Genomic DNA, 12,180 nt, shown 5'->3' on the forward strand with positions numbered 1-12,180 from the left:
TGCCGGGTGTATTCAAAGCGCCGCCATTACTGTCTAGAGTGCGTGGAATGGTGCGCTGTAATTGGTTGAGCGGATATATCACATTCTGCAGAAAAGGGAGACTGGCCTTTGTCGCGGTTTGGAAATAAACGGAGAAAACATGGCAGAATAACTCGGTGGATATCACATTTTGCGTAAAATTAAAAATGTACTTTTCAATACCGACCAGATACAATACTGATTTTGGCGGAAACTAAAGGCGTTTGTCGCGGTTTGGAAAAAAAGGGAGAAAACATGACAGAATAACTCAGCGGATATCGCATTTTGCGTAAAATTAAAAATGTACTTTTCAATACCGACCAGATACAATACTGATTTTGGCGGAAACTACATTTTTTCAAAAATGGCGTTTATCACGTTTTGGAACCAAACTCTTCATATGTATATATGTGTGTGTGTGTGTGTTTCTGTTTGCACATAGCTTTCCCTGTCGAACAAATAAAAAATCTAAATATCAGGTCGGGTTAACTCTGGCGAGTTCCGATGCCTTTCTCAGCGTCTCTGCAGCACAGCAGTGTAACGCACATTCATAGGCACATCACATCACATCACAGACAGACAGAGAGCCGCAAAAGTGAAGCCCTCCCTATCCAGTTGTGTTTGTCTTGCTGTGGAGGTGAGTGGTGATGAACAAAAGACTAAGCTACCTGTGCCTCGAATTTACAGCTAATTATCCAAAAGACAAAAGGCAAATATAGTTAATTTGTCTTGCTAACATCCATGACTCATGAGAGCTACCATGTAAGTTAGCTAAAGTTTAGCTAAGGCAATAGAAAGTCTAGGTTACACCAGTGTGCGTTCTTTCACTGCATGATTCAGTTTATTAAAATGCATTTAGAATGATCAGAAAATTCAAGATATGGGGGCAGAAATGTATATTCATTCATTCATTCATTACATTTAGTTGCGTCTCTGAGCAACATGATGGTGTTTCCTTCCTGAATGAATCAACCCTTTAAATGATTCGGCAGCTGATACTGGCAGTTTTAATTTCACATTTAAAGTAGCTTTTCATTTTTTTTTATATAATTTCAAATATCAGTATTCAATGTTTTATGTTTAAAATATTATTATTCTAATTGACTGATTCAATTTAAGAATTTGACTGAAAAGGTGATGCACACTTTAAAAAAAAAATGGCTTAAAAAAAGTAAAAATGCCCATTAAAAGGTAAAAATCAATTTAAACTGATTGGAAAAGATTAATTTCTATCACTGCTGAAATTTAAATAAATTCAATTTTAAAACTACTGGGGTGCCTCAGGCCTCAGTACTTGGACCACTTCTCTTCTCTGTCTACATGGCATCACTAGGTTCTGTCATTCAGAAACATGGCTTTTCCGCTAATGCGAGGGTGTTTCTAATGCAGCGTCTATGGGAGGGACGGTAAATTTGACATCGTTTTCTCTTCTGACTGCCGTTATCAGTCTCTCTCAATTTTTTTCCTTTTATTGAAAGTCATGAAAACACTATCGTGGCGTTTTTCTTTTGCCATTTGAGCAACTGGGAATGCAAAAAATATATTTGTGGTGCTCTCCCATTCACTGCTCTTCAAGTTTACCCAACTATGACGACTTCGCTGCTGAGAAACCCGGAAATGTGAAAAGTGTCCATAGAATCAATTCTGTTGTAGATTCAGTTCATTTTGTTCAGTCTGATTCGGTACATTTGGGTTTTTTTTCTTTTTTTGTGTGATCTATACAGAGCTCACAGTCTACTCATTATAGAACATTATCAATTATTTTATATCCATTTGATTTTTAATTCATTGAATTTGATTCATTTATTTAAATTTAGTTTGTTTTAAAAAAGTTTTTGGTGAAAGACGATCCATATGGTCATAGTGCCAACAGACCACTGGACCTTCTGGTTGTAGAACGGAAAATGTCTTTTATAGATTTTATTCCATCAATTTGATTTAATTCAGTTTTTTATTTAATTTAATTTGTTTGAATTGATTCAAACATTCTAAAAAGAATGTTTAAGTGAAAGACGATAAAGCAATAAGCCCCAAGAAGCCATAGTTTATAGTGAATTTATAACAACTAAGGGGCATTGTTAGCCTAAAACCCCCTTAGCTGTTATAAATTCACTGTAAACCACGGCTTCACGGGGCTTATTGCTTTTATAAAACGGCTATTCCATATACGTAGTAAGGTTTCGCAGAATAAAACAGAGCAAATAAAGTGTAATGATATTAATAAAAACAGTATTCTTCCACCAAACAATGTAGTTCCTCAGAAACAGTTGTGGTTCCAACAAAGTCGTTGCCGAGCAACACAGAAGTAAACAAAGGTGTGTTTGTAGGGTAATTTACAACAGCTTCGAACGCGGCTCAACCAATCAGAATCAAGGACCGGAACTATCCGTTTTATAATCTACAGTATACCATGTTAGTGCTGCTAGAGCCCCTGGCCTGGTGGCTCTTGAATGGAATTGATTTTGTTATGTATTTGATTAATTTACTTTGATTCAATAATGTTCAATTTGCTTTTATTTAGCTAGATTCGATTTGTTTGATTTGATCCTAAAACAGGTTCTAGAATAGAATTGATTTTATTATAGACCTGTTTAATTTGCTTTGACTCAATAACGTTGAATTAGATCAAACACTGGTTCTACAATACAATTGATTCTGTTATATATTTGATTCTTTAATTAGATTTACTTTGTTTGATGTGTTTAATTAGATTAGATTCATCATTTTATTTTCAAGACTTTCAAAAGACATTTGAATGTTTTAAAAAATGTTATAAAATGGATCTAAACATGGGAAGTAAGGCTACGACTCAATGGACAAACAAGCAATTCTCACATGCATTCACAAATCACATTTAAAGTCTATTGAATCAATTAATCTAATGAATCTATTGGATTTTGTGTGGGTTGGGCTTGATTGTAGAGTGAAAGTATTTGCAATAAGCAATTATGTACCGAACTACTACCCATCATGCCACTTTACTATGTTCAAATTAATTGAGGACTTACTTCATGCTTCCCTGTCTCCTCTTTCCTCCCCATCCCTCTACTCACAACATTCTCTCCTCCGGGTCATTATAAATCAGAATCAAGGACCGGAACTATCCGTTTTATAATCTACAGTATACCATGTTAGTGCTGCTAGAGCCCCTGGCCTGGTGGCTCTTGAATGGAATTGATTTTGTTATGTATTTGATTAATTTACTTTGATTCAATAATGTTCAATTTGCTTTTATTTAGCTAGATTCGATTTGTTTGATTTGATCCTAAAACAGGTTCTAGAATAGAATTGATTTTATTATAGACCTGTTTAATTTGCTTTGACTCAATAACGTTGAATTAGATCAAACACTGGTTCTACAATACAATTGATTCTGTTATATATTTGATTCTTTAATTAGATTTACTTTGTTTGATGTGTTTAATTAGATTAGATTCATCATTTTATTTTCAAGACTTTCAAAAGACATTTGAATGTTTTAAAAAATGTTATAAAATGGATCTAAACATGGGAAGTAAGGCTACGACTCAATGGACAAACAAGCAATTCTCACATGCATTCACAAATCACATTTAAAGTCTATTGAATCAATTAATCTAATGAATCTATTGGATTTTGTGTGGGTTGGGCTTGATTGTAGAGTGAAAGTATTTGCAATAAGCAATTATGTACCGAACTACTACCCATCATGCCACTTTACTATGTTCAAATTAATTGAGGACTTACTTCATGCTTCCCTGTCTCCTCTTTCCTCCCCATCCCTCTACTCACAACATTCTCTCCTCCGGGTCATTATAGTGAAATATGATGAGGCCTGGATCTGCCCTCATGAAATTTCAATAAGAATTGATCTCTGTGATTGCAAGAGATTCTTCACGGAGAGCGAGGGATAGAAATAAGTGATACGCACAGGGTGGGGTATATGGTGCTCATTAATTTATTGTCAATGATGTTCTAGTCATATCAGTATGACAGTATCAGCCAATCGTTTTCTCACAGATGTTGCGGCAGTGGCACTATTCACTCTTTGTGGGCTCAAGATATTCTCTGTTTGGTTAACTGAATTTAACCAAAACAATTACCAAATTTCTTACAAATCTGTTAAGCTGGGATAAATTAGACCAAGCAGCCATTAACCTATGGATTTCCATGTCCTTGAGCTAGTATCATGTCAATGTATGATATAGATGCATTAGATTGTTTGCCATCACCATGCTAGCACGCCATTCCACAGTTCATACTGATATTCTTTTAACAACTCCCTTCTGAAACATTTTGGGACGCTAAATTAGCTGGTAGCACAGTTAGATACTTCTCTCGCTTAGGCTATATTTGGCCATTTAACCGCTAAAGCTACCAAGGGAGAGCTATAAACCAACATCCCTGTGCAAATTGATGCCATGTGGTATTAATACGAGGAAAACAATAAAACAGTTTGAAGAAGTGGAGTTAGGCCAAGCTATAAATACTTACCGTGTGGTTAGCGCTTGTTTCACATGTAGTGAATACTGAACTCGGCTACAGTGAAAAGTTAGGCCAACAACAAGCCCACTTCCCCATTTCGGGAAGAGAACTTTTCGTACAGTAGAGATATTGAAATAGTTGAATGGCTTCATTCTCCTTCTGAGAACTTCGAGTTTGTCCCTAGTTAGACCCTTGAAGGATTATTTCCTCTATAGAAATTGACTTTATATGTCTCACTGTCTTTGATATCTCTGTGTTCTTTTAAGTGAGGGTTAGAGGATGTGGTGACCAAATCAAAAAGTATATCAAATTGGAAACTCATATTCTCTTGAGGGACACAATGACCCGCAGTATCAGCCTGTGTTGAAAGTGGACGAAAGGTTCTTTCATAAGAAACAGCTTCTTCAAAAACACAGTTTGGCTTAGTATGGTTCTTTTTCAAAAGGGCTTTGGAACGGTACTCCAGAAATACTGTGGTTTAAGAACGCACATGATTGCCATTGTATGTATATATATGTATGTATGTATTTAGTGACACAGTTTTTATTAATTACATGCATCAGTTCATACTCACATTCATTCATTCATTCATTCATTCATTCTTTCTTTCTTTCTTTCTTTCTTTCTTTCTTTCTTTCTTTCTATTTTGTTTTGTTTTCTTTTTCAGGCACACAGTGGCCCCACAAGTTGAAAATTTACATTTAAAAATTCATGATATTAATTTATTAATGCATAATTTGATGAATATAATATAATATAAAATAAATTATAATATAATGTACATTATGAAATCATATAATTAGCGTTTATTAATTAACTTATTAATAACTTAATTAATAACAATCGTTGTTATTGTTTTTTTTATTTATTACATGCCTTACTTGATTAATAAGGTATTTCTATTGAATAAAGTATTTAACAAATATAATATAATATAATAATATATGTCATGATCAACATGTCATTGTTGCTATTGTTAATATAGTTTATTACAAAATGGGTTATGTTATGTTATGTTATGTTATTCTAATATACTGTCGCTGGTTACTGTTAATGTACATTAAACCACAAATACATTGCATGACAGTTGCCCACAAAAAGCATTTGAATGCACAACTTAAAAATGTAAAATCACACTTAAAAATGTATGAATGTCATTGGATTAGATGCAAAAATATGTTTGAAGGCTTATTTCATTGAGCATGATGCCAAGATAAATTATGGTCAATTCATTAAGACAAATCCTAATGGTTTATCTTTCCCCACACGTCCTGAGAACTCCTTTGTCCCCGCACCTCTCTCTCTCTCTCTCTCTCTGCCTCTCTGTCGACCTCTGGGTTTCTCGGTAAGTGAATGTTTTCCCCAGCCTGAGTGAGAGGATTGGCTACAATGTAGAAATCAATGGCCATAAGAAAGGAGTGAAGTACTCCTGACACATACAAGCATGTGAATGTGTTTGTGAGTGCAGTGACTCATCCATCTCCATATTACTTTATTAACAGATGCCCCCACACACAGGAATCCATGCACACGCCAGTTTTCTTTCTCCTTCGTCCAGACAGGCTTTTAAACTAATTAAATATTATCAACCAACATTTCCAACGAACTGTATAATGAAAGGTCATTTATTGCGGTAATAACTGTGAACAGCAGCACTTATACTATCATTAACCTATATGTTCTTAATTGCCAGGCACTAACTTCAATATAACTTAAACAGAATTTACAGTATCTTAACCATCTGCTCCAACTGACAGGAAAGTACCTATGTTTCATGCCCCAGCAACCCCTAACACTCCCTCACACTCAAACTGTCCAAACCACTCTCTCTTCCTCTTTTCTCTCTTTCTTCTCACACGTCCATCCTTCAACAGCCTTGGGACCAGTTATGTTGGGGCCATGTTATGTATGAACGTTTTGCAATACATGTTCATATTTTGGGCTTAATCGGATGCCATTTTTGGATCCCATGAACACTGAACCACATGCTAACCAAAACACAGATGACAGCAAACAACTTGGCACCTGTAAAACGCAGACTGTTATGAATATAAGATGGATATAGGAAGACTCGTATAACATTTTATGTAATGTTCCACACTTTGTTAAATACTTTGCACAGTGAAAAAGTAAGTTTTGCTAATTTATTAGATTTAGCAAAGTATTTAAGAAATTAATATATCATATATCATATCATATCATATCAAATATAATATAATATTTTGCTACATTATATTATATCTGTATCTTTTTTTTTTTTTTGCTGCCTCTTTTGAAAATGTAGTTTGTCTGAGTTGGTTAGAACAGAACTGACTTGAATGCTAATGCCATTAGGAGGTTGTGTTTGGTCCCCTACTTTTAAGCAGGATCTCAAAACGGTGGCACTTTACAAAGTGCCAACATGAAAAGATCTTCTACATCCATTTTCTGTCCATTACAGGAGCAAATGGTGTTAATATCTCTCCTGTCCTCCATCTCATCCCTCGCTCAGATTGAAAGACAGGCTTTCGTGTTTTTGACAGCATAGAGACTTTATGCAAAGTAATTGCTGTGTGAAACGTAAAACATAAACGTCCTACGATTACATGCTATACGCACTTGCTGCACTTAACATGGGCATAAGAATGCCCAATAATTCAAAATGACTTCCATTAGAACGGTTGTACATGTTAATATTGCACTTTCTGCAGTTATTACTCTAGGTTGGAGTGAATTTTGTGTATATTTAGAAAAAAAAAAGACAATTTACAACAACTAAATGTCCATGTTCAATTTTGTTCCAAAAAATATGCAAAGCTTTTTATTCTTTGCAACATATCAAAAGGAAAAAGCACACCTTACCAGTCTTCTAAAATTACATAAAAATGATGGATTTGTCTCTTTTGTTTGTGTCCACAGCTTTGAATGAACCTACCATAGACTACGGTTTTCAGCGGTTACAGAAGGTGATACCTCGGCATCCAGGAGACCCTGAACGCTTGCCAAAGGTACGAAAATGAATTTCCACTATTTCCAACAATAGGGTCAAAAAGAGTTAAAGAAGCATCAATGGAAATGTGCTGTTGAAATGAGGTGTTTGTTCAGCAACAGACAGAAAATGCAGTAATTGTCTGGACTGAAGGGAAAATGTTTCCATTCATTAAAAAAATCGTCATAATTTTAACAATATTTTTGAACAATTAAACAACTATAAAATAAAAAATTTCTTTGGAAATGTGCATACCACAAATTCTTTTGAGTTTTTTTTTCAGCATTATTTAATTGTTTTTATTTTACATAAAATATATATATATATATTTTTTAATGTAAGTTTATATATTTATTTTATGTATAATAGTTTTATATAGTTTATGTGAATCTCTATGTTATATTGAAATACATAAATAGAGGCTTAATTGCACGACTCCATTGAACTAACAGGTTTATCAAGAATCCATGTTGTGTGGGCTGAATCATGAATCATTATACAGCTGTATGCATTTCATCTGACATTCCTCTATCACTATTAAGTGCTTCCAGATCCTCTTTCCTTGAGTTAGAAAGAGTGCTACAGCATTAGTTATAACATCAAAGGAATGAGTCTCACTTATGAAGGAATCGGATGGTGGGCCGGCCTGTGTTATATCATCATTGTCTTGGTGATGAAACTCATATGGTAATAATTCTGCTTGGGTGAACATTAGAGTCTGTTGCAAAAGGACAGAAAGAGTTGCATCATGAAAAAGAAAAAAAAAAACCTGTCTTGCAGTATTACTTCTACATGTATACAGAGCCATGTTTGCATGTGTTGTGTTTTTTTGTAAATGGATCCTCTGAGTGAAGAGGTACTCTGTATAGTGCTTTATCTGTTTTTCAGGTTGGGGAAATTTGGTCTTAATGAAACCATGTTGTTTAATTGTGTAAATACTCCAAATTAGCTAGCGTCACAGTGAGAGGAGTTATTTGGTTTGCATTTGTTGTGCTGGAGCTCTAGGAATATGACATAAAACATTCTTTGTTCAATCATTGTGATTCACAGTTCAAATCTCAGTTATACCGGGAATAGGTCAGGTGTCAGAAAACACTGGATTAGATTTCACCAAGTACAGCGTGTTCCTGGATCAACTTTCTTGTTGGTTCTGGAACAACATTCTCATTGATAATTTTATTATTATTTTTTTTTTTTTAGGATTTAGGGTTAGACCTCAGCTTAGGCCTGAGGTTTGAACTAAAGCAACATTCTGGCATTTTGATTTAAGTCTTATAATAATATAATATAATATAATCTTGTAATTAAATACCCTTTCAGTAAATGTTGCTATTAATTTTTTTATTACATCTGCATCATTTGATTAATATGTTTATATTATATTATATTATATTATTTAAATTTTTTCACACAACTTCAATTTGGAATGTGCCAATTTATTATTTTTTTTATTTTTAATATATTATGCATATATTTACTACGATTATTTCCTTATGCTTTGACACTTTTATCCTTTAGGCATTAGAGAAATAATTTTAGTCATTATGAATGAAAGTTAATATATTATATTATATTATATTATATTATATTATATTATATTTAGGTTATTGAGCTATTAGGTTAGTATTATATTATTTTTATGAGTTAATATTGAGGAAATGATACATTGATGAGAATCAACCTGTCAGAGTCTTTCTCTAGACAACCACCTTTATATAAAATTTGATTGTTTGATGGGAATAGTGTTCCAGAGCCAGCAATGATGCTGTTTTAGGAAGATACTTGGCAAAATCGTGGAAACTTCAAAAGTTCCCTTTCAACATATATTTTCTGTTTGGAGCTTTGAGGATATTTTGCTTGTTCAGATTATTCTGTTCATTTCACAAGTGTGTATGTTTGCTCATGTACTGTGAGCTTATTGTATATACATGTTTGTATGTGTGTGTGTGTGTGTGTGTACCTGGTATTTATCACGTTATGGGGACCAAATGCCCCCACAAGTTGGCAGCAGCGGCACAACACACACACACACACACACACACACACACACACACACACACACACACACACACATGCACTGTTCCTCTCCGCCCCATCGATTTTCTCGTCCTTATCGAGGTAATAACAGTTTGTTGACGGGGCTCTCTTTTCAACTGCTCACCTCAATCATACCAGTCAAACACAGGGATGCCAAAGAGAGAGACTGGCACACACACACACACACACACACACAAACCCACAGATCTAAATGACATACCATAGACTTCTATTGTTTTTATGTAAAGCTGATTATAGACTATAGACTAATTACAGACAAACTGTAAACAAAAGCTAAACTTTTTTGAAGTAAATATATTTTTTGCTTAGGAAGCTGCTGTATTTGTTCACAATACAATGAACCTACTGTAAGAAGATTTAAGAGTTAAAATGTATGTAGGATATTTATGTTATGATATGTTATTTATAGTTATTTCAAGCAAAATTCACACAGCAATGTTTTGGAATTCACACAGCACTTTTTGGAACACAAAGCACCAGATTAAGCAAACATTTGCTGTAAAATACATGCAATATGTCTATTTTGTATGTTTATATTGTTTTTGACATATTCATCAGTCAATAGAGAGACAGTTCGGACATTTTTTTTTCCGCTCCAGTTAATTTTTCAGTGTTTCTCTGATCTAAAGCTCTCAGTTTAGATTTCTTTATAGGCTGTATTGTTCCCAGTTCAAAGCCAGACGCAGACAGACATGAGAAGCTCAGAAGGACAGACGGTGTAGTAGCCCGTATGAAAGGATTAGAGAGGACAACAGAAGTGTGAATGCTCTACTGGACATTTACATTGACAATGAGATCTGACGTGGACCAACACAACCTGCCTATTTTGGAGCTTTTATTGATCCATTTTAAATATTTGTTTTCTTAAAGAAGTTGCTCCAATGCTGCATGACTTTATAGCTTCCGTGGACACAAAAAACGATGTTGAAGCATTTCAATTTTATCATAAAAACTCCAAAAGAAGACAAAAAGCATGATATAAGACCCATAAGACTCATTCACTTTATTCAAAAGGTTCTGGTGCCATACAGTAGCTTTGTATTAGGGGGGAAAAAAGTCATTATTTGTATTAATACAAAATATTATGTATGAAATAAATGTAGAGAAAGGTCTTCTAAGATCTTCATGCTAGCACATGTTTTCAAAGGCCATTTCCAACTTTAACCCTGTAAAGTCTGACTTTAAACTGTTTTTTTTTAATGGAACCATTTATTAAACCTTTAGACAAAGTCTAAACAAAAAAGTTTACATATGTGTTTTTGAGTTTAAAATGAGGTACATCAGGCACATCTTTTATAGTTCATATTGTATGATATAGGAGAATATGGAGCTCACACTCAAGAAGGAAAAAACAGTTCTTTCTGGTCCTTCAATCTGATTGGCTGAGAGCCTTTTGCAGCGGTGCGATATTCTAGTGTTATCGGAACTCCAACCATTTCACCGTTTGTATCAGTCCGCTAGCAGTGTTTCTCATAGTGAGTGTCGTGGCAGACGCCCAAATCCACTAAAATGTTTACAAATAATACTGTTTTTGTGTCACAGTTTTTTTTAGAGATTTTTAGGCGAGAATGTACTTGTTTAGACTTCAAATAAGCAGTTTGTTAATAAAGATAACGTCTATTTGAAAATTTGCTTCAACGTTTTTGGAGATGTGAGCTCCAGCAGCCATTCAGCGCTCATGAACCCGCCGAGAACAGCCTTACCTCAGCCAGTTCTTCTGGGATTTACCGCTGGCTCTGATATCTCTATAGTGGATAAACATGAGATATAATTAATTCTGGGTAAATCTAATGGGCCATCTTTGGTCCCATTAATCTATTATTTGTTCCAGAGAAAATAGTTTTGGCTGAGGGCAAAATCTCATAACGCAAAATTTTATATTACTAATGCTGTATATCAGAGCACTGCCTTTGTACTTTTGACTGAATTGCCAAGCAACTTTTATGATGGCTGTTGTTATTGTTTATTAAATATTATTATTCAATAAATAATATATTATATAAATAATAGTAGTGTTTAATAATAGTAGTTAATATTGGGAAATGGTGTGTTTGTTCGTGATGGTGATTTTAGTTACATTATTCTGCCATTAGATGGCGACAAGAGACTGTTTTTATGAGTGGGTCAGCAGTAAAGACGTTTATATTGAAAGAGACTGAAACAGGGTTGTAAACAAGAAGTTATTTTTATTTTCCACACAGCCAACAAATACACTGAGCAGCGCTGTCATTCGGAAATCACCCTTAACAGATGAAAGATAATACGACAAAGATATCGCTTTCCTCAGCGGACATTCTCGTAGCCGTGCATTATGGCTGTTTATCAGCATGCTGTGATTACCCATGGCCGAATCACAGCAGTGCTGATATACAACCATATCACACTGCTACTCGTGTGATATTGCTCATATAATTATTATAAAAAAACTCAACAAGATATCCAATTTGATGCAGATGTTGTCATTTATATGGCCAAAAAGTAAAATGAAATTCTGATAGCTTGTAATATGAGATCTTTATAACTACTTAACATAATACATAAAATGCATATGAATATCAGTTGTTGTCATTATGTATCTCCCAATAATATGTTATAGTAAGGTGATATTTAAATGCTTAGTTTCATGATCAAAGCTTTGTACTTTTTTTTGGGGGGGGGGGGGGCAAAACATA

The 12,180-nt window shown here is 34.3% G+C and overlaps 1 protein-coding gene across 1 annotated transcript in view; it reads left to right on the forward strand.

The window, feature by feature from the left end:
* The window catches only part of LOC107661744 (transcription factor COE1-like), a 140,592-nt gene that overhangs the window by 117,815 nt on the left and 10,597 nt on the right, over nucleotides 1–12,180 (forward strand). The window contains exon 11 of the mRNA XM_016451545.1: nucleotides 7,381–7,469. Coding sequence (XP_016307031.1) covers nucleotides 7,381–7,469 — 89 coding nt within the window. The remainder of the gene's footprint in view (nucleotides 1–7,380; nucleotides 7,470–12,180) is intronic.

The sequence above is a fragment of the Sinocyclocheilus anshuiensis genome, unplaced genomic scaffold (genome assembly GCF_001515605.1).
Source record: "Sinocyclocheilus anshuiensis isolate Anshui unplaced genomic scaffold, SAMN03320099.WGS_v1.1 scaffold25, whole genome shotgun sequence".
Lineage (NCBI taxonomy): Eukaryota > Metazoa > Chordata > Actinopteri > Cypriniformes > Cyprinidae > Sinocyclocheilus > Sinocyclocheilus anshuiensis.